The sequence below is a fragment of the Macaca thibetana genome, chromosome 6 (genome assembly GCF_024542745.1).
Source record: "Macaca thibetana thibetana isolate TM-01 chromosome 6, ASM2454274v1, whole genome shotgun sequence".
NCBI lineage: Eukaryota > Metazoa > Chordata > Mammalia > Primates > Cercopithecidae > Macaca > Macaca thibetana.
In genome coordinates, this window is record NC_065583.1 from 48,981,542 (window position 1) to 49,005,453 (window position 23,912).

General features: G+C 36.1%; 1 protein-coding gene across 3 annotated transcripts in view; it reads left to right on the forward strand.

The window, feature by feature from the left end:
- Positions 1 to 21,623, forward strand: part of KIF3A (kinesin family member 3A) — a 44,227-nt gene extending 22,604 nt beyond the window's left edge. The window contains exons 9-18 of one of the 3 annotated variants that reach the window (XM_050792778.1): positions 2,529 to 2,627; positions 4,601 to 4,672; positions 10,238 to 10,394; positions 10,796 to 10,976; positions 11,192 to 11,302; positions 11,651 to 11,776; positions 13,538 to 13,591; positions 13,944 to 14,012; positions 14,905 to 15,029; positions 17,515 to 21,623. In XM_050792778.1, coding sequence (XP_050648735.1) covers positions 2,529 to 2,627; positions 4,601 to 4,672; positions 10,238 to 10,394; positions 10,796 to 10,976; positions 11,192 to 11,302; positions 11,651 to 11,776; positions 13,538 to 13,591; positions 13,944 to 14,012; positions 14,905 to 15,029; positions 17,515 to 17,563 — 1,043 coding nt within the window. In that variant the 3' untranslated portion in view covers positions 17,564 to 21,623. Of the gene's footprint in view, positions 1 to 2,528; positions 2,628 to 4,600; positions 4,673 to 10,237; positions 10,395 to 10,795; positions 10,977 to 11,191; positions 11,303 to 11,650; positions 11,777 to 13,537; positions 13,592 to 13,943; positions 14,013 to 14,904; positions 15,030 to 15,655; positions 17,354 to 17,514 lie in introns of those variants that run through there. The other 2 variants (XM_050792777.1, XM_050792779.1) reach the window with 2 other exon arrangements.
- Positions 21,624 to 23,912: the final 2,289 nt, after the last annotated feature.

Sequence of the window (23,912 nt, forward strand, 5' to 3'; positions counted from 1 at the left end):
TACCCAGCAATGGAATTGCTGGATTCTATGATAATACTGTTTTTAATACATTGCATTTTATTTTTGCTCTTATGACATTTCTTTTTATAATCCGGTTAATGGAGCTGATAATAACAACAAGAAAAAAGCATAGCATTAAAAGAATAATTTTTAAACTTAAAAATTATTTTAGGTTTAAATACAACTTGCAAACATGATATGGAGAGTTCCTATCTACCCTTTAGCCAGCTTCACCTCATGTTAACATCTTATATAAGCATACAACAGTTATTGAAACCAGGAAATTTACATCGATACAGTCTTATTAACTAATCTGTGGACTTTATTCAAATTTGGCCAGTTTTCCTTCCAGTGCCTTTCTTTTCCTGGTCCAGGATACAATCCAGGATCACACATTGCATTTATTTGACATGCTTGCTTGCTTTCTTCTTTTTTTTTTTTTTTTTTTTGAGACAGTCTTGTCTGTCGCCAGGCTGGAATGCAGTGGCGCAATCTCAGCTCACTGCAACCTCTGCCTCCCTGTTCAAGTGATTCTCCTGCCTCAGCCTCCCGAGTAGCTGGGGGTACAGGCACGTGCCACCATGCCCAGCTAATTTTTGTATTTTTAGTACAGACAGGGTTTCACCATGTTTGCCAGGATGTTCTTTATCCTCTGACCTCATGATCTGCCCGCCTCGGCCTCTCAAAGTGCTGGGACCACAGGCATGAGCCACCACGCCCGGCCCTGTCATGCCTTCTTAATGATGATGTCTAGCACACTTGTTCTTCAGTCTTTTATAATTCCCCAGTCTTTCTTGATCTTGACATTTTTGAAGAGTACTGGTCATATATTTGTTGAATGTTCATTAATTTGGGCTTGTCTACTTTTCTTTTATAATGACCCTGCAAATCTATTGTTTTATTTTTCCATTTGTAATTAATAATATCTCATTGGGGATACTTTGAGACTGCAAAGGTCCTGTTTCTCGTCATACTTTCTCCTACTATTTTTAGTATTCATCAGTAGTTCTTACCTGCAACAATAATCCTGTGGCATTTGCTCAATGTTATTTTCTATTCTCATCATTTCTTCTTGGTTAGTGTTTAGGATTCTATTGTGAGGAAGAGCAGCCCCTTCATTCCCATTTATTTATTTATTCAAGTATTTATCTTATTTAGATCATGGATTATAATCCAGTATTATCATTATTTATTTTGTTTCTTGAATTGTCCCAGCTTTGGCTATTAGGAAATCCTTCAGAGTAGTTCCTGTATTCTTTCAGCATGTGCTCTTCAGTGTTTTTGAGCATTTGGTTACTTTTTGGCACTACAAAAGGTTTATCTTGTGTCTTCCTTGCCCAGCCTTAAAATCATTCACTTCTCTCTGGTCCCTTTGGTAGGAGAGTGGTATTTAGAAACCCAGTTTTGGGCATTAGCTATGCTCATTACTATCAAGATATCATTGTTTCTAAGCCCAGAGAACAAAATATTTTTCAGTGATTCTTCCTCCCAATACTCTGTGTTCCTTTCCATCTTGTACTTACAGGTACAAGTATTACCTGGTTGTGATTAGGGTATATTTTACTTTTTTCTCCTCTTTTATTTTGTTGGACATTTCATATGTAAACAGTGGCATTTAAAAATAGCTAATGTGAAGATGATACAGTGCTGATCTGTTCTCTTGGCTTAATCATTCCTTTTTTATTGTTTTTTATCTTTAAGTTAATTTGTAGTTAGCACTATCTTTGTGCAAATAAGCATTTCTTTTTTTGAAAATATCTTGTGATACAGTCCTAATAGTGGGATCACTGCTACGTGACAGTTCTGTGTCTCTTAAAAATACAGATTAAGTGATTTTCTTGAAATCTTAAGCAGGAAGCTGTTTTGGAAGAAATTGTTCCTCAAAAGTGATCACATTTTTAAAGACTGAATTAGTAATTCTATCACATAATTTATGTATATGTTTAAAATTATACATAACTAAATGATTTGAATATTTTTATGTATTTTTTTTTTGAGGCAGAGTCTCACTCTGTTGTCGAGGCTGGAGTGCAGTGGCGCCATCTTGGCTCACTGAAACCTCTGCCTCCCAGGTTCAAGTGATTCTCCTGCCTCAGCCTCCCAAGTAGCTGGGATTACAGGTGCGCACCACCACGCCCAGCTAATTTTTGTATTTTTAGTAGAAATGGGGTTTTGCCATGTTGACTAGGCTGGTCTCAAACTCTTGGCCTCAAGTGATCTGCCTGCCTCAGCTTCCTAAAGTGCTGGGATTACAGGCGTGTGCCACCTTGCCTAGCCAGAATGATTTGAAATTTTAATTGGGTCAGAATTTAATTTCTCTTTAGAGACTTTAAAAATAAAGTCTTTTTGTACATCTTATCTATGTCTGAGATTGGCATATCTGTTATACTCTCTAGAGCATTTAAATAGTATTTAAATTTGTTGTTTGCAGTAACAAAAACCTAAGGAAGAAAGTTGATATAGGTATTGCCTAAATAGCTAATGACTTGGTACAGGATAAAAAACATCCTATTAAATTTCTGTCCAAGGAGAAGAAATATCAGGCTCTGATATCAGTGGGTCAGAGGAAGATGATGATGAAGAAGGTGAGGTTGGAGAAGATGGAGAGAAAAGGAAAAAAAGAAGGGGTAAGTTCTGATTAGTATTCTAATTTGTAGAAGTTAGGTGGTTTCACAAGGTGGTAGAGTGCATGACTTTTATTTTGCCATTATCTGTTTAATATATTAGATAACAATTATCTAGTTGTTGTTATAACAATTGGAAGGTGTATGCCATTTACCTGGTTAACTTTGCATTTATTCTCCTGTATTGATCCGTTTATAGCTGACTTTGAATATATCTTCTGTTTTTTAGAATTTAGAATTGTAAGACTCTATAATAGTGGGTATGCTGTTTTAAAATTTCCTGTGGGTTTTAATTTTATGTAGGGACTTATATCTGTGTTAGGAACCTAAGTTTTTTTGTTTGTTTTGAGACAGAGTCTCATTCTGTCGCCCAGGCTGGAGTGCAGTGGCATGATCTCGGCTCACTGCAACCTCCACCTCCTGGGTTCAAGTGATTCTCCTGCCTCAGCCTCCCGAGTAGCTGGGACTACAGTGCCACCACGCCTGGCTAATTTTTTGTATTTTTAGTAAAGACAGGGTTTCACCGTGTTAGCCAGGCTGGTCTCGATCTCCTGACCTCATGATCTGTCTGCTTCGGCCTCCCAAAGTGCTGGGATTACAGGCATGAGCCACCATGCCTGGCTGGAACCTAAGTTTTTTAAGGAAATTAGGATAATGTGGAGTTTTTCCGCAAACAAGATTAGTCTTTAAAAGTCATTGAATTTTTAAATAGTAAATTTATATGAAGAATTCCATTTTTAAATTTAGTTCTTTTTCTTTATAAGATGTATTCTCATTCTCACCTTGTTGGGGGATTTGTTGCCAAGTGTGAATTAAGACTGTTTATTATGATAAGAATATAGATAGTATGCAAATGAAATGGACATATTATAATGGCCTACATTTCAAACCTTTTTACCATAAATATTTATTTCAGAACTCTCTTCCATTAATGTGGTCATTGTTTTCAAGCTGGTGCATATTTTGTTTGTCTTATTAAAATGATCGTGCTGAAAATAAACCCATCACTGCTTGATTAGAAGTCCCAAATTTAGAAACTATGTAAAGATTTTGTAACTTCAAAAGACAGAAAAATAATGTTTTATAGCAAAAATTGGCAAAATATCTGCTGGCTAAATCCAGCTGACCACCTGTTTTTGTAAATAAAATTTTATTGAAACAGCCATGCTCATTTATTTACCTATGCTCTATGGCTGCTTTCACATGAAGCTGTATGGCCTGTAAAGTCTCAAACGCTTATCTGTCCTTTTGCAGAAAATGTTTGCCTGACTTAGAGAAATTTTTTTTTTGTTCACACCTAGTTTTTCACAGAGTAGATTATTACTTTCACAGCAGAAGCTGATAACAGATTTGTTAAAAATAAAATTAAATAGAAAAATGCCACTGTTTAATATGTTAAAATATTTAACAGTAATATATCTTCCTTCCAGGCTTAGAAATTTAAAACTTTTCAATGAGCCTTTTGAAAGTTTTGCTATCCAATCTTAAACATATTTGATAGTTTGATATTTTGGTGGGGAGAGACTGAAAGTGGAGACAGACTAACCTATTATGAAGGGTAATATATCACTCCTATAATATTACATATGGCTTTAAGTTTTAAAACTCCATTCCTTTAGCTTATCAACCTAAATCGTTTCAATAGACTAAAATCTCACCAAATGACTTCTTTATTTTTTATTCTTCTCATTTCAACCCTTTGAATGATTAGGCTTTAGGTGACCAGTAGAATTTGCCCACAGTAGTTGCTTAAAGCAGTACACTTTCTAATTCCTCTGTATGGCTTTGTAAAGTAGAGAATATTGGATAAACTACCAAGACTGGTTTTTTAGGAAAGTAAATTTTGGTTCTTTAATACAGAGCTTGATTGTCCTTTAAAATTTTTTTCTCAAAACTGAATTTTTCTCTGTGTATGTGTTCATTTTCTTGTTTCCTCTTTCTTTGGTTCCCGTTGGGCTCATTTCTTTGTTTTCCAGGCAGTAGCAGCAGCAGTAGTTCAGACTCCACATGTTCTGTCATAGAGAAACCTCTGGATAAGTTCTTGCCTAGTGAGTGGTAGCTCTTACATTCTCTAACAGAGCTTTGGCTTTTCCATAACCCATGGGCTTCATTTGAGCAATGCTGCTGCACCACTCCCTGTCATTACCTAAAGAATACATGTTGGATTCCTCAGTAGAACAAAGCATGTGATGATTCCTCCTCCCCCTTTCATTGCTTCCAGTTAATCATAATTGTTAAAACATATGCTTTAGCTTATGTTTGAGACAATGGAAGAGAGATTCATGCTTTTGCAATTGAGATAATGTAAAGAGAGCTAGTAAGCTGTATAAAAGAATAATTCTTATGGTTCTTTTTTAGGTTTCGTGACACATTTGTAATCCTGCTCAGAATAATGGACACGTAACATCAAATCTTATATATCTAAAAGTACAAATTATATTTGAAGTACACCAATGCCCATTATAACATGTCGTAAAGTTGCAAGTTTTTACACTTTGGTGTCCTGTTCTTATTGGTAGCTTAAGATTAAAGGCTCCCAAATAAAGAAAAACGTAAAGCTTGAAGCAAGTAATAATGAATTGAATAGCATTTTGTTTCAAACGGACATTTATCCATATTTCTAAATTACCTGGTAGATTTTAAGAAAAATTTTTTTTTTTTTTTTTTTTTTTTTTTTGAGACAGAGTCTCCCTCTGTTGCCCAGGCTGGAGTGCAGTGGCACAGTCTTTGCTCACAGCAAGCTCTGCCTCCCGGGTTCACGCCATTCTCCTGCCTCAGCCTCCCGAGTAGCTAGGACCACAGGCACCTGCCACCACACCCGGCTCCTTTTTGTATTTTTAGTAGAGACGGGGTTTCACCGTGTTAGCCAGGATGGTCTCGACCTCCTGACCTCGTGATTTGCCCGCCTCGGCCTCCCAAAGTACTGGGATTACAGGCGTGAGCCACCGCGCCCAGCTGATTTTAAGAAATTTTCTAAGGTATGATTTGCGAATGCAGAATCACGAGAAGTTTGTGCAGGATCCATCTAGACTTATTTCAAACTTAAAGGCTTTTGTTAAAACCTAGTTTAATTAAATTGAAAAGTGTTACTTAATTTATTTATATTTTATTTTCAGAAGAAAGGGGAGTAGTGTTGCTTTCTTGTACCACCCTGCAGCTTACTGTCTTTTAAAGCATTATCTATATACTTACCCTTTCAAAACGAATGACAAAAATAATTGCTTGTTGTTCTTATGCTTTTAGCTTTCTAGAAGAAGAATTCCAAGAATATTAGAAATTTCTTTCTCTATTGACAATTCGTAGGCAAGTTACCAAAACAATTCATTTCAAAGGATAATTTGTAAAATACTTGGAATTGCATTAGAAACCACATAGAGGTATTACTTTGTATAATAAACTGTGAAATATGAGAAAATATTTGAGTGGGAGGCATTGCAATTTAGTTTTCTGTTTTAAAACTTAATTATTAAAGAGTAGTTATATGAAAGTATGTTATGAAATGAGTTGTACTTTGTTCAAGAAGTTTTAATTCCTATTTGCATATCTAGCACAGAATTTTTTTGTTGTAATGTGGGCGTGTTGGTAAAGTGGAGAGATGGTTGTCCTAGCATGTGGTTGCTGTGTGTAAATTGTGTGTACCCTCCCTTTTAAATATCTGAATGGCCTTTGTAAAAGGTGTTTCTTGCTTGAATCATTGACACCGACTCCTATAGAATCATTGTTTATAATTACCCTTAACAGTCTACTAATAGAAGGAATGTAAGTTTGTTACTGTACAGGTATACTTCATTTTACGTAATAATTTTATTTTCTGGAAAAAAAAAAGCCCTTAATCCGGTTGGGAAATCGGATATATTGGGAGAACTTGCTGTCTTTAAAAATTCTTCATTAGACCTTTCTGTTGATCAAATAATCGGGAAATTACTGTAATCTAATTTATCTGTTTGGTTCAGGTTTTTGTGTTAGATTTTCTTAAAGTGAAGCATGCCTGTAATAGATCCATATACAAAAAGAAATATTGAATTGGGACATTTTTGATATGGACGGTGTGAATTTTGTCACTTTAAACATACTAGTTGTTAAAATTGGCTTAATTTTCTGTTTTGCTCTTTTAGATTACTTCCCAGATCTTAGCAGGTTCCTAATTTCATGTCTACTGTTAGCATAACCACATGGTGTTGAACTGTGACCTTTGCAGGACTTGGGGAATCAGTGTGAGCTCTTGAGATTGGCTTGAGTTATAATCTAAGACTAAGTTAACTTTAATATTCTTCCTTAAATGACATCTCTCATTGTGTTGAATATGCTTTCTTTTTACATGGGCTCTATTTCAGTTTTGATAACGATTTGATTTTTACTTCTACACTTAAATGAATGCTATTATGTATTTTTCTTTGTTTTACAAGAGAAATAATGTTTTCCTTTTTTTCCTCCTCATCTCTGTGCATATGCTTCCTGTCTGCGATTTGCTTACTTCTTCTTATTGCAAGATCAAGCAGGTTGGTGTGATTGATTTGCACTCCACATGGTACAATTATTTATCCTATAAAGAACTATGTTATTTAAATACATTAAATTTTTAAAATTTAATACTTTTTTTTTTTTGCCAGGTAAGTATCTATCTTTTGTATTTTTAACACTCTTTCAACTTTAGCTTTTAAAAAGAACTTCATTTTTTTTCCTAAATTCTTAAACACCCATTAAGCCAAATTTTGGAAATACAAGTGTAAATTATTTCACATTCAAACATTTTTCTCCTTTTTTTAAAAAGCCAAGAATCAGATGCCTGGTTATGCCGTGGGTGCTTATGTAATAAAAATGATTCAGTTAGGACTGCCCTGAAGTTCTTCCCCTTTAACTTACCCTGGCCAGTTTACCTTCACAATATTAGAGCACATGGCAAAGGGCAATAAAAAATGTTGCTACTTATGTCTGGTTTAATTAAATACTGTTTATGGCATTAACTCTTTTTTTTTTTTTTTTTTTTTTTTGAGACGGAGTCTCGCTCTGTCGCCCAGGCTGGAGTGCAGTGGCCGGATCTCAGCTCACTGAAAGCTCCGCCTCCCAGGTTTACGCCATTCTCCTACCTTAGCCTCCCGAGTAGCTGGGACTACAGGCACCCGCCACCTCGCCTGGCTAGTTTTTTGTATTTTTTTAGTAGAGACGGGGTTTCACCGTGTTAGCCAGGATGGTCTCAATCTCCTGACCTCATGATCCGCCCGTCTCGACCTCCCAAGGCATTAACTTTTAAAAATATTTATTTGCCTGAAATTTTGTGCTGAATTTTATCATGCATTGTTAGAAATAGATTTCTTTTTTGTTTGGTTTGTTTAATAAGGTTTTTTTTTTAAAAAAAAGTCTTAAAAAATACATGTAAAAGTGACTTTTAGTGATGTCACATTTTTAAATACCTGGTTAGGAGAGTTAGTACATATTCACATTTAGCTTAAAATATTATTTGTGAAGAAATATAATGATTTATCAGAGTGATTTTGGCTAGAGTAATATGTTACTTAAATATTAGGCTTTTGAAACTAACCCTGGCTATATCTCTTTGATTGTCTTCATGAAAGTGTTACAAGACCACAGTAAGACTTTTGCTGCTAAAGTATCAGTTTGGAAACATACCTGAAAAGTTTTAAATTACTAATGTAATGTATTAATTCATGAACAGTTATGTGTCTTTGTATTTCTACATATAAAATCTTTTTATTAAAAAAATCTTTTTATTTTACTGCTTCTTAATAGGTTTTGAAACTGTTTTTAACTATTAAAACAATTAGAACCCTTGAAGCCTGTACATACTACTGTTCATATGTTGATTAGATCATTTCCTCTATACTGTTAGCATCACTGTCTTCATGCATTTATTATTTTTATCTTAACATATGTCCCATTTTGTCTTTAAATACTTATAATTCTGAGGTGGAAAGCAAGTTACACTTTTTTGAATGTATATATTTACTATATACCTGAACTGATACTTTGTAGCTTCAAATTTCTAAGACATAGTATAACTAATGGGAAGTACTATGGGAATAGTAGTTAAATTATTTTAAAGTTATTTTTTAATAGCTAATTCGTAAGATTCAATACAGATGACTGTGCCAAACAAGCCAGTAAATAGAATCAGTCTACATCCTGACTTTTGGAATGCAATTAATCACACCACACCAAAGCATGAATTTGGATCAGTGCTTTTATTTACTCTTTTGTTTCATTTGTCTCGTGCCTTAGGTTTGCTTTGGACTTACAGTTCTATAGAAGTAATGTATTTTAAACCCTTGAGTTTTTTACGTAATTTTGTCCTGAAGAGTTAAAGCCTATTAATGATTCTTCATTTCATAGTTCCTGAAAGAATATACTCAGTTATGTATCTCCATCATAATTGTTTTTCAGTTCTTTTACCTTGTTAGGTGGTGGGGGGTTAGCTTTTGGGTGGAGACATTAACAATTTATAAACTCTTATGATTTACACTCTTCTTCTATAGTTCTTTGGGAAGGAAGTTAAGAATGACAGAAAGGTTCTAGGAGAGCCTCAGACCAATTCTATGAAAAATTTTATTGGTTTTCTGAAGGAATGTATGTTTCTAAGAAACTGTATGACCAGAAATGAATTGTCTTTGATTCAGTTTCATAACCAGTTTAATAAGCTAGTTTTATTTTCTCTTGCTTTATTTGGATTTTATGATTTTGAAATTCATTAATAAACTTTCCTTGAGCACCTGTTACATGTATGTAAAATACTTTATTAGACATTATTAGCAAAAATAATCAATTGGAAACCGTATTCCAGCTTTATTATTTGGTAGCATTTCTACTTATATTTGACACTTGGCATGGTTACTCTGACTTAGGGAGCCTTCGAGTCCTGAGTTTGACATAATAGCAAGCTATTTTAGTTGTTCCTTTAGTGTATGATGATATATCTTGACAGCTCAGCTGAGGAGTGAAATGCTTGGTTAATTACTGTGTATGTAACTGTTACATAATTACATAGCATAGAATTTTTTCCTTTGAAAGTATGCTGTGAAATTAAATACTTTAATGTTATTTAACAAACATTTTAGAAAAACTCTGAAAAATATATTAAAACTACTTGATACAAATTCTGCTTGATATTTTTATCTGTGCGTTTTATACCTATATGTGACTTTTATTTACTTGTTTTATGTGAAATTGGGAAATATATTTTAAGGAGTCACTTGATTTTGTACTTGGTTATCAAGAAAAAGTAACTGAAGAATCATGTTGCTTTTTTTTAAACCTGTATTTGTTATCTGGGGACATAATTTTTTTTTTTAATTTGGCTTTCCTGTTAATCTTTCTTTTCCTATTACTTAGCTCATCTATTTTGCTTCTCTTTCACTTTTGTTCTTAGTTATCATTGTAAAATTGGACAACAGTTTGAATTTAGCAATGAGTTATAAAGTTCTTCTAGGAACATAATAAATGGAAATGCATGGTATTATTGGTTTGATTTCCTTAAAATATTGATAATTGGTTTTGTATTATTGAGGAGTGTAGGCATTTCTACATTGAAGGAGGTAATTTATATAAGTCTGAAACATTGACTCATTTTAGTGATTGTTTCAATTAAATGATTCAAATAGGAAAAAAGAAAGTATCCCCAGACAAGATGATTGAAATGCAAGCAAAAATTGATGAGGAGAGAAAAGCACTTGAAACAAAGCTCGACATGGAAGAAGAAGAAAGAAACAAGGCTAGAGCTGAATTAGAGAAACGAGAAAAAGATCTTCTTAAAGCCCAGTGAGTATTATTGAATTGAGATGAATTCATGATTTAAATTTCTGTTTTTTCATAGCATATATAAAATAGGAAAATTGAATAGTGATTAAAAGCTTGATTTTTGTCTCCAGTGTAACTATTTTTGGATAGAAGGGTCTATTGTATATAGTGTATTTCTAAAAACTAGATCTGTTTTGATTATTTTATTTCCACGTGATAGGAGAACATATCAATGAATTAGAATGAGTTATAGATTAAATGAGAAATCGATACTACACAGTGGTATAATTTGGTAGAGATGTTACATAATTATATTTGTATTTTGAAATTGTATATCCAAATTTTTGTTAAATTTTGGGAAATGTTATTAGTAGAATAATAGATGATCAGTGAATATAGAGTATCCTCATTCTAATCAACAGACAAGAGCATCAGTCTTTGCTGGAAAAATTATCTGCCCTGGAAAAGAAGGTAATTGTTGGTGGGGTTGATTTGTTGGCCAAAGCTGAGGAACAAGAGAAACTTCTTGAAGAATCTAACATGGAACTGGAAGAAAGGAGGAAAAGAGCAGAGCAACTTCGCAGAGAACTTGAGGAAAAAGAGGTAATGTGACTTTCTGTTTTTAGTTTGGTATTTTGCCGGCGAGATTTAACTTTTCTAGTGGAAAGCTAAATATCTATAATCGTATTGAAATTTTAAAGCATGTTTATGGATTGCTTTGAAGATCAGAGTTGCTAAGATCATTTATGTCATTTGTTAAAGAATTAGATATTTGATTTTACAAAGAAAATTCTGAAGTTTACTAATTTTTGTCATAGCAAGAACGCTTGGATATTGAAGAAAAATATACCAGCTTGCAAGAGGAAGCACAGGGAAAGACCAAGAAGTTAAAGAAAGTTTGGACTATGCTGATGGCTGCAAAATCAGAGGTTGGTTCTCTTAGAAATTACCTACTAATGCAGTTCTGAATTTTTGAAAAAGGAGTTGTTTGATTAAGAATTTATAAGTAATCATAATGTGAGCTTATAATTTAAAAGAAATAAAATATTTATCCTTTATGCGCAATTTTTAATTTTATCTATTAGGCTAAGTTGTTTCTTTTCAACCTTAACGAATAGTGTAGAATAGATGCTGATAGTGTCACGCTGTTTATCATTTTTATAAAAGAACTAGGTAAGCTCTCACAAGGTCTCTTAGACAAGCGTCCTATGTGAGATGGTGCTGTTTGGTAGTTAAAGTCTTGTTTGTTCATAATATTTTTATGGATTTTCTGGTAGATGGCTGATCTTCAACAGGAACATCAGAGGGAAATTGAAGGTCTACTGGAGAATATTCGACAACTTAGCCGGGAGCTTCGACTTCAGATGCTTATTATTGATAATTTTATACCTCGGGATTATCAGGTAAAAAGGAAGTTCTCTGACCCAGATAGTCACTTGACTGGGGTTAAGGAACAAGGATTTCTAATTTAATTGATGGTAAATACTTAATACTTCAGTTATTGAATGTACAATATTTTGAACAAATGCCATCACTTTTCACTTTAGTTGTTAACTTTTCTTAATACATAATCTGTGTTTCAATCTAAGGATCTCAATGAGAATTTTTTTTTTTTTTTTTTTTTTTTTTTTTTTTTTTTTTTCCTGAGACGGAGTCTTGCTCTGTCGCCCAGGCTGGAGTGCAGTGGCCGGATCTCAGCTCACTGCAAGCTTCGCCTCCCAGGTTTACGCCATTCTCCTGCCTCAGCCTCCCGAGTAGCTGGGACTACAGGCGCCCGCCACCTCGCCCGGCTAGTTTTTTGTATTTTTTAGTAGAGACGGGGTTTCACCGTGTTAGCCAGGATGGTCTCGATCTCCTGACCTTGTGATCCGCCCGTCTCGGCCTCCCAAAGTGCTGGGATTACAGGCTTGAGCCACCGCGCCCGGCCTCAATGAGAATTTTTTAACCTTTTAGATGAACTCAGATTCATGTACATGCAATCAGAATCAAGGTGTGGGTCCCATTCCTACATTCAGCACCCAGTATCGTACAAGTAGAATAAATGGAACCCCTATGCTACCTTTTTCTCCCTGCTGTGGATGCTGATTCTTTTGTGTGTGTGTGTATGTGGTAAAATGTAGATAGCATGAAATTTACCATCTTAGCTATTTTAAGTGTGCAGTTCAGTGGCATTTAGGACATTCATATTGTTGTGCAACCTGCACCATCATTCATCTCCAGATGGATGCTAATTCTTAGTACTAGTATAATTTTAAAACCTCAGCCTCTATTTTTTTTTAATCCAAAATTTGTCTTTTCAGTACATTTTGGTAAACTTTAACATTATGATTTTTTTTTTTTTTTGTAAGGGAGGGAGAGTCACCCTGTTGCCTAGGCTGGAGTACAGTGGTGTGATCTTGGCTCACTGCAACCTTCGCCTTCAGGGTTCAAGCGATTCTCATGCCTCAGCCTCCTGAGTAGCTGGGATTACAGGTGTGCACCACCACACCCAGCTAATTTTTGTATATTTAGTAGAGCCAGGGTTTAGCCATGTTGGCCAGGCTGGTTTTGAATTCCTGAGCTCAGGTGATCTGCTCGTTTTGGCTTCCCAAAGTCCTGGGATTACTAGGTGTGAACCACCATGCCTGGCCAATTTTTTTAAAAACCTGTTTTGACTCTCAATACAACTTTAAGAAATTTGTCTGAAAATAAGTCTTAGTCTTTTTTTTTTTTTTTTTTTTTTTTTTTGGACCACAGGTACATGGAATTAATCCTGGGTTCATGGTACATTCTCCTTATTGGTCCTAGGATGGCCTGCTTTTATTTAGTTATTTTTGTAATGAACTCATCACCCAAAACAAAAGCTAGGACCCTGGTAATAACCTACTTCTAACCAAACAGTTTCCCCTTCCCTTATTTCATTCCTTTGCCTCTTCCAACCCAAGGTAATCATTATCTTGATTCCCGAGTTTCTCATTCTGTTGTTTTTTCATTTTTATTTAGTTTTATTGCATCTACATCCATTCCTAAGAAATATATATTTTAGAATTTATAAAAAGGTTATATCAGTATATAATGTTTTGAGACTTTTATTACTCAATGTTATTAAGATTTTAGTTGTATGACTTCAATATTTTAAATGTTATTAAATATTAAAAATAGACTCTCTTTCATCCTTTTAAAAGGAAATGATTGAAAACTATGTCCATTGGAATGAAGACATAGGAGAATGGCAGCTAGTGAGTATTACCTTAATTCTTTCATGAGAGTACTTCCTATGGTCTAGATATTGTGCTGGCTACAACGGGGAGGAACGTGGTCCAGTGGATGAATCAGATGAGAATCCAGTAGGGCAGATAAAATATTTTTCTAATTCTGTGTAATTAATTGTAACATACAGATCATGGTCTGGGTGGAAATGGTCAGGGTCAGGGGCTATGTGGGACTAAGTGACCTCTGGGGCCCTTTCTGCTCCAGCATTCAAATCATGTTTTACTAGTGTAATATTAGGATTTCTCAGTTAGTTGCCTCACTCACAGTATTGATTACTAATTAAGACATTTCTCTCTCTCCCCCGTTTCTTTTTTTGAGAAATGTGTTGCCTATACAGGAAATAACATGAGGAAGCAAACCCCAGTACCTGATAAAAAGGAGAAAGATGTAAGAGTACTTCTTTAAAAAACACAAAACTACAGTTGTTTCTTTATAGGAATATGAGTCATTAAATTGTATTATCAACCTGATATCTGTTAATCAGCTGTGCTGAGAAACGGGCTGATCTTTTGGGAATAAAGGCTCTAGGATGGGGTGATGAGGAGGACCGTTCTGCTTACCATCAGTCTTGATGTCAGGCTTATTCCCACCATAAGACGGCATGGAGTCACTCTTTGGAGTCCTCTTTTCACTACCACTCTGGGTCATAGGGTTATGGGTAGAGACTAGAATGTGTCTGTCTTTCTCTTCAAAGCTAGTTCTAGTCATAGGTCAAGAAGAGGAGGGAGCAGGCTGGGCGCGGTGGCTCACGCCTGTAATCCCAGCACTTTGGGAGACGGAGGCGGGTGGATCACGAGGTCAGGAGATCGACACCATCCTGGCTAACACGGTGAAACCCCATCTCTACTAAAAAAATACAAAAAAAATTAGCCGAGCGCGGTGGCGGGCGCCTGTAGTCCCAGCTACTCTGGAGGCTGAGGAAGGAGAATGGCGTGAACCCGAAGTCGGAGCTTGCAGTGAGCTGAGATTGCGCCACTGCACTCCAGCCTGGGCGACAGAGCGAGACTCCGTCTCAAAAAAAAGAAGAGGGAGCAGCTTTAAGAAAAACAGCAGCAGTTTTTCTTTGTGTGGAAGGAAATTTATAGTGTGTCAGGGCTTCTTACTCACCAACCTTGGTGAGTACGTTTTAGATACTGGGATTAGAAGATGATGTCGTTAGACGTTTCTTTGGTTTTAGTTTCTACAGTTTTTTTTGAGGAGTTTATTCAGTATTTTAAATCTTCCCCCAAATCTGGCTTAACTCTTTCCCTTAAGAGTGCTTTGTGTTTGTTTCTTTTAGCCCTTTGAAGTGGACCTTTCTCATGTGTATCTTGCCTATACTGAGGAGAGTCTGCGTCAGTCTTTGATGAAACTAGAAAGACCACGAACTTCAAAGGGGAAAGCCAGGCCAAAGACAGGGAGAAGGTAAGGACTGTCCTTGAAGCTGATGTAATGAAGGCATTGAGGTATTCTAATTAGATACATGTACAGGAAGTTAACATTTATTTAGTTAAAATATAATACATATTTTAGCTGATTTATTAAAAATCAAATTCCTGGCCAGGTGCGGTAGCTCACGCCTGTAATCCCAGCACTTTGGGAGGCCGAGGCAGGCAGATCATTTGAGATCAGGAGTTTGAGACTAGCCTGGCTAACATGGTGAAACCCCCGTCTCTACTAAAAATACAAAAATTAGCCAGGCATGGTGGCTCTTGCCTGTAATCCCAGCTACTTGGAAGGCTGAGGCAGGAGAATCACTTGAACCTAGGTTGTAGTTAGCCAAGATCATGCCACTGAATTTCAGCCTGGGTGGCAGAGCAAGACTTGGTCTCAAAAAAAAAAAAAAAATCAAATTCCTTGTGTATTAGAATTTGAGTAAATAAAATCTGGCCAAAGAATTAAGGTCTTCCAACTTCTTAGGCTCCTGAGTAATAGAATTTATTTTTAATTCACTCTGTTATTTCCGAAATGTATAATGGGTTTAATTCCTTAATTCTTAGACTAATTCTTCTTGTGAAATGCTAATTAATTTGCCTGTTTGGTCTCCCAAGGTATTGTATTCAGCTGGTTAGTTTTTCTGTCACAGTACCCCAAGAACCTTGATTTCCTCAGTCACCAGCTAAGGAGAACTTCCTTGGACATTTTCCCCTCTCCTTTGGGCACTGGTTTTGACTGTTGGGTAGTCTGCATGTATCATCACATAAGCTCAGGGAAATCGGGATATGGGAGTCCTGGGCTGGAGCTTATTTTTTCCTTTCCCTTTCCTACATCAAGGACTCTTCAGTTTATTTAAGCTGATTTTAAGACTCTGGGGCTCCTGAAATGTAGAAAATAATAAGCTGCTTTGTTCCCTACTTTGAGTGCATGGACTTTAAAGTTACATGTGGGATGAAGTTGTATGGTTTTGATATTTTTGTGTTACATAATCTCACAGACATGACTTAACACTTAAAAATTTGGGAAGGTTGAACTCAGGGTTGGGCAAACAGTTGAATATTAAAAATGTACAAATTTTTACATTCTGTAGCATTTAGGTGAGGGGTTAAAAACTTTCCTTTACCAACACATGCCGTGCATATTATGAGTGAAGCAAATCATTTCTAAGAAACACGAGTCCCTTTAGATGTATCTTTTACTTTTCCATTTTTAATAAAATGACAATGCAAGAGTGATGATAATCGGTAAGACATTTGTCCTCAGCGTAGGAGGAAAATTGGCAGTGGTGAGCAGTCCTGTCTAAAGTGAGTGGCTGCTATTCTCTTCCTAGTTATCTATGGAAATAGAGGGCTCATTGTTTCTGGATCTTCTCTTTTCTTTTTTTTTTTTGAGATGGAGTCTCACTCTGTTGCCCAGGCTGGAGTGCCCTGAGTAGCTGGGATTACTGGCACCTGCCACTGCACCCGGCTAATTTCAGTATTTTTACTAGAGATGGGGTTTTGCCATGTTGGCCAGGCTGGTCTCGAACCCCTGACTTCGGGTGATCTGCCCACCTCAGCCTCCCAAAGTGTTAGGATTACAGGCGTGAGCCACCGTGCCTGGCCTGGATCTTCTCTTTTCTAAGGAAGAGCCAGAAATTGGAATTATTTACTTGAGATCTCTCGGTTTTAGTTACTGTTTTTTTTTTTTTTAAACTGTATGGACCCTAAAGCAAACGAATAAATAATATGATAAGATATTTGAATACATTTTCCAGAACACCCATTTTAAGATATGTCATTTTTTTAGTTTAACATTAAAAAAATCGTGTGGCCCAATATTATATGAGCCACTCACCATCTCTGTTTACTAGAATTGGCCTGCTATAACCATGGAAACCCTAAGAAAATGATAGCCATAAACATGGATGAATACATGCATTAAATGGCTTATTGATGTTATATTACATTATATGATATGTTCAATGTGGTGTTCCTCATTAGAAACACATAGTTAGATGGGTTGGTCAAAATTGCAATAAATATAATACATTAATATAGCATTTCCGTAAATCCCTACATACGCATCTGTGAGATGTTGCCTGAGATGATTTGTTTCTGATTTCCTCTGAATGCACTTGTACCTTTTCGAGTACCTCAGAAGAGATAATCAGGGGGTTCAAATCTGGCAAGCATGCAGCTCACTTGGCCTGGCCACATGACCTAGTCCAGTCTTGGAAATTATCACCTGTCCTGTCCCTCACTATCTGGCATAATGGGGTGGGCTGCCATCCTCTTGCATTTACTCTAAGTCAACTTCCTGTAGCCTGAAAAGGTGAGCATTAATTGAACACTTACCATGGTCAAACGTGTCAAATTTTGGCTTGTTTCCAGACTCTATACAGGCCACCCCATATTTTCTATATAATGTAAAATGTTTGCATTTCAGTCTTTTAGGAAAGCATTCATGCTTGCTTTTTTTCTTCTCCAAACAGAAAGCGTTCTGCAAAGCCTGAAACTGTAATTGACTCTTTACTACAGTAAATGTTACAGACTTAAAGTCACAATAAAAATTAGTGATATTCTCATGCCTGTACAAAATCTTTAATTAAAACAGTGAAGACTTCTCTATAATTTCAGTTGATGGAAGCTGTAGATCAATGAATAAGACTGGAAATAATAATTTGCTTAATAACTTTTAGTCTACATATATTAATATAACATTAAAATTGTACAACTGGTGATTGTTCAAATTGTCGTACTACTACTCTTCAATTGTACTGTGCAGGGAAGTTGGGGGAGCAGTTCATACTATAGAGAGTTACAGTTTAGATGTATGTGTAAATTGATTAGCTATTTATCCAACTACTGTATATTTAGGTAACTAGAATTTCAAAATAGAAAAAAAAAACTGTGTCCTGTTTTGCACATAGAAAGAAGCAGATCAGATTGTCCTATGTTACACTGTTATATATGAATGTTTGGACTGTACATCTAAGAAATGATTCCGTCCTAACACTAACCCACCCAGCCTGTTTAAACACATTCTAATTGTCTAACATTTGTTGCATTTTAAGTATGAGATGACTGATCTTATTGATGTTCTGTAGAAAATTTTATAATTTAACAATCTTTGCGAGTATACATGTTTTTTAAAAAGTTGAAAATGTTTCATCTGAACCTTTCCTAACTTTTTTTTTTGCCAGTTTGAGTTCAAATCAAATACATCTTATGTTCTGGTTTCATGTTCTCTTGAAATATTGAATTGTACGTAAATATAAAGGATCTACTGTTGCAGAAAATTAAGAAGCTAAGTACTGCTCAGTTATCTTTGCCTGCATGTGTAGTTTTAAAAATTCACTCTGAAGTGTAACTTACGGATGCTTTTCTTTGAGTTCTAAATTTTGGTGGGAATTACTTTATATCTCCCAGTTGAGAAGGTCTCCATTTTCCAGAAAATACAGCTAAGCAAGAAAAATATCTTTTAAATACTTTGCCTTTAAAACACTTTTTATTTTGTTTTTCTGTTTTAAAAATAAAATATTATTTTCTGAATTTCTTCTATTGAGTAATCTAGTTAGACCATATTCCTCTACAAATAAAAACTATGTTGATTTCATAGTAAAGTAAGCTGTAATAGAATTATTTTTTTCTGTTGTTGGCTGCTTATGAAATTTTTATTTTATTTTTTTTTTTAAAGTTATGCTACTCCTGGCGGGGCACAGGGGCTCACGCCTGTAATCCCAGCACTTTGGGAGGCCAAGGCAGGTGGATCACTTGAGGTCAGGAGTTCAAGACCAGCCTGGCCAACATGGTGAAACCCTGTCTTTAGTACAGATACAATAATTAGCTGGGTGTGGTGGCACACGCCTGTAATCCCAGCTACTTGGGAGACTGAGGCAGGAGAATCACTTGAACCTGGGAGGCAGAGGTTGCAGTGAGCCAAGATGGCATCACTACACTCCAGCCTGGGTGATAGGGCAAGACTCCACCTCAAAAAATAAAAATAAAATAAAAGTAAAGTTATGCTACTCCTAAACCACTTAATATATGTTTTGTGGTTTTCAAAATTATGTAATCAGCCCTGAAACACATTGGTTGAAAATATTTTGAGACTTTATAAGTTAGTATTTATTAAATTAATATTATTTTAATAAGTTTTGTTAAATCTTAGTTTAATGACAAAGCTGTGTATAGAGTAGGGGTGAGTGAAGGTGGAGTACTGGTGAGGTGGTAATAAAAATGTATCCATAAATTTCAAGTCCATTCCATAATTGGAACACTGAATGTCCTGTGTGTGGTGAACATTTTCTAGGTGATTAGAATTGCATTTCACTGGCAGCATTTATTTGTGGTATGTAAGATAGCTAGAAGTTTATTACTTAACTCTGTGGGGCATTGTTTAAATACTGTGAAGAGTTGAGGTAAATATGTGTCTTGTAAAAAAGCTTTGTGTGATCAGAATATTTTGGTAATTATAAAATGTTTTTGATGATACACATTTAACTCTGTTAGTAATTACTGTAAAGATATCTTAATTTTACCAGTTGAAAAAAAAAATGCTTCTTTTTAAAAGTTCATGTTTCTAACCTTTACAATTCAGTTAATAGGAAAGGAGTAACTTTTAAATCAAGCTTTAAAACATGGAAATTTAAGCCAGTATGTTAGATGTTTTTTCTATCCCACCCTACCATGATAATAAAAAGAAATCTATAAAAAGTCAAAATAAAAAGCCGATCTATAGAAAGTCAATTGAGAATTTCTTAAAGCAGGCTACTATAGCAGGGGTGTTTGTTTGTTTGGAGACAGAGTCTTGCTCTATTACCTAGGCTGGAGTGCAGTGGGATGATCTCGGCTCACTGCAGCCTCTGTCTCTTCAGCCTCCTGAGTTGCTGGAACTACACTTGTATGCCTCCATGCTTGGCTAATTTTTGTGTTTTTTTGTAGAGAGGGGGTTTTGCCATGTTGCCCAGGCTGGTGTCTAACTCCTAGAGCTTAAGTGATCTACCTGCCTCAGCCTCCCAAAGTGCTGGGATTACAGGCGTGATTATAGGCCTTGAGCCACCACACCCCACCTACTATAGCAGTTTTTTTAAAAAAGCATTATGTTAGAACTGATTATACCAGATGGACATTAAATATCCATCTCAGAAATACCAAAAATTTGATATTTAAGCCTGGCCTGAATTTTTTTTTTTTTTTTTTTTTTTTTTTTTTTTTTTTTTTTTTTTGAGACAGTCTCACTCTGTCGCCCAGGCTGGAGTGCAGTAGCGCGATCTTGGCTCATTGCAACCTCCGCCTCCTGGGTTCAAGCAATTCTCCTGCCTTAGCCTCCTGAGTAGCTGGGATTATAGGCAGGCGCCACCACGCCCTGCTAATTTTTGTATTTTTTTTAGTAGAGACCAGGTTTCACCATGTTGGCCAGGCTGGTCTCAAACTCCTGACCTTGTGATCTACCCGCCTCGGCCTCCCAAAGTGCTGGGATTACAGGTGTGAGCCACCACACCTGGCCTCAAGCCTGGTCTGAATATCTATATGCAAATATGGGACACTGACTTCAGAGCTATTCATTTAGCTCCAGTCATAGCAATTCTGTAGTTTCCTCACATTTACTGTGTCTTTGTCCATAAATGAAATATTTTGTATGGTCAGTGTTAATTTCCTGAGACAATATAGATGAACATACTTGCTCATTTTTTGAAATAAATATGCAGATTTAAAATGAGTGGCACATACATATAAATAGGTTATTGAATGGGTATTCTCTTTTCCCTTTAGTTTAAAAAGTAATATTTATTTATTAAAAGAAGCATTGGTAGAATTATTGGTTTATAGTATCTTCTTTAATAATCCTTACAATTACATATACTAATAGGATGTTAAAATTATCATAGTGTTTCCTATTTGTGTTTAGATTCTTATAAAGCATGAGATGAGTAATCAAGGGGAGGGTTGCATCTCCATGTTTGCCCCATGAATAGAATCCATTTGACAAGCCATTTCATTTCCTTTCTGGAGAAAGGGAGTTTTTTGTTGTTGTTGTTGTTGTTGTTTTCTTTTTGCAGCAAAAATTTAAGGTTGTTTTGGGGGAGGGGGTGGTGCTACTTCCTCTGTAACATGTTTTTAAAACTATGATTATGGTTTTTGGTTGTTTTTTGTTTTGTTTGTTTCTTTTTAGTCTGTTTTTAATATCCTTCCCCTTCACTCTTAAGGAAAGTCTTCTTCTTTCCTACAGGCTGTGAATTAAGGAATGGGTAATGTTTACATTTAAGTACACCAATGTCTGCCCAATTTCCTAGTGTATACATTTGTTTGTTTTTAATTATTTTTTGTTCTTAAAAATACTAGAAGAAAACATAGATGTTTCTAGTGCCTTTGAACTTACACTGTAGTCTGACTAATTTAAATAATGAATAACTTCAGTAGCATTACTATAATACTGTATACTGGCCAGAATTACAAATTGTACAGTTTGTTGCATTAATTTCAGAAGCCACGCTTTCATTGTATTTTATGTATAAATTGTATTTGTTCAAGTTGTATATATTGATATTGTATGTATACATGCAGCATGGTTAAATAAGAATAAAAATCTTTTACCTAATGCCTGTAGTAGTGATCTGCTGCTTTTCTCAACTATCTTTGTGTTTACTTCCACCCTGATATTAATGAGCATGTTCTTTGTGCTTGGCATCTCAATTTGTGGTTAAGAGAGGCCTGTGTAATTTCACACCCAGAAACGCTTAATGTTGTGGGGTCTTTTAAGCAGAAATCATGAAGCAAATCTGGGAGAGATGCTATTTACTTCTTTAAACTTTTAGGTTTGGCAGTACATGTGAAGGTTTGTTACATAGGTAAACACATGTCATGGGGTTTGTTGTACAGATTGTTTCATCACCCAGGTATTAAGCCCACTACCCAATAGTTACCTTTTCTGCTCTTCTCCCTCCTCTCATCCTCTCCCCTCAAGTAGACCCCAGTGTCTGTTGTTTCCTTCTTTGTGTTCATAAGATCTTATCGTTTAGCTCCCACTTATAAGTGACAACATGCGGTATTTGGTTTTCTGTTCCTGTGTTTGTTTGCTAAGGATAATAGCCTCCAGCTCTATCCATGTTCCCACAAAAGACATGATCTCATTCTTTTTTATGGCTGCATAATATTCCATGGTGTGTATGTACCACATTTTCTTCATCCAGTGTGTCATTGATGGACATTTAGGTCGATTCCTTAGAGAAATATGTTTTTTTAATTTAATTTAATTTAATTTAATTTTAGTTTAGTTTAGTTTTTGAGACAGAGTTCCACTCTTGTTGCCCAGGCTGGAGTGCAATGGCACAGTCTTAGCTCATTGCAACCTCCACCTCCCAGATTCAAGCGATTCTTCTGCCTCAACCTCCTGAGTAGCTGGGTTTACAGGCATGCACCACTACGCCCAGCTAATTTTGTATTTTTAGTAGAGACGGAATTTCACCATGTTGTTAAGGCTGTTCTCGAACTCCTGACCTTAGGTGATCCACCCGCCTCAGCCTCTCAAAGTGCTGGGATTACAGGCCTGAGCCACTGTGCCCAGCTGGACAAACGTTTTTAAATATGCTTCTTCTCATTGATAAAATGTATTTTTCACCAAAAACACTTTTTTTTTTTTTTTTTGAGACGGAGTTTTGCTCTTGTTGCCCAGGCTGGAGTGCAATGGCACGATCTCCGCTCACTGCAACCTCTGCCCCCCAGGTTCAAGTGATTCTCCTGCCTCAGCCTTCAGAGTACTTGGGACTATAGGCATGCGCCATCATGCCTGGCTAATTTTCTATTTTTAGTGGAGACAGTGTTTCTCCATGTTGGTCAGGCTGGTCTCGAACTCCCAACCTCAGGTGATCCACCCACCTCGGCCTCCCAAAGTGCTGGGATTACAGGTGTGAGCCACCACGCCTGGCCCCAAAAATACTTCTGAGTTTTGTTATCCTTTTCATTAGGTGTTTGAGAACAGAAACCAATTCTCAGGTCATAACTTAAGGAAGTGTGTATGTAGAATGTATTCTATGAAAGGTACCATTACTTAGTGGTAACAGTGCCATGATCTCATTCAGATGCTTAAAGTATCTCCAACCCAGTAACAATTGGGTTTTTGTTAATCATGTTCTTTTGACAAACATTGTTTACCAGGCACTGTGATTGGCACGCTTAAGAAATGCAAAGTAGAAAACAAGAAATTTTGATTTGTCCACAAGTTTCAAAGGACTTAAATTTTTTTTTTTTTTTTTTTTTTTTTAGAGAGTCTTGCTCTGTCACCCAGGCTAGAGTACAGTGGTGCGATCTCAGCTCACTGCAAGCTCCGCCTCCTGGATTCATGCCATTCTTCTGCCTCAGCCTCCCGAGTAACTGGGACCATAGGCACCTGCCACCATGCCCGGCTAATTTTTTGTATTTTTAGTTGAGACAGGGTTTCACCGTGTTAGCCAAGATGGTCTCGATCTCCTGACCTCGTGATCTGCCTGCCTCGGCTTCCCAAAGTGCTGGGATTACAGGCATAAGCCACCTCGCCCGGCCTAAAATTTTTATTTTTTAATTGACACATAATTATATTATGAGGTACATTGTGATGTTTTGATACAATATATGATGATCAGATCAGGATAGTTAGCATGTACATCTTCTCAGACATTATTTCCTTGTGTTGTGAACACTCAGTATTTTCTAGCTATTCGAATAGTCATTCTACAGTGCTGTAAAAACACTAGACCTTCTATCTAGCTGTAATTTTGTGTCTCAAATGACTTTGTTTTTAAAGACAGGGTTTTGCCCTATTCCCCAGGCTTGAGTGCAGTGGTGCGTTCATAGCTCACTGCCCCCTTTAACTCCTGGGCTCAAGCAATCCTTCTGCCTCAGCCCCCTGAGT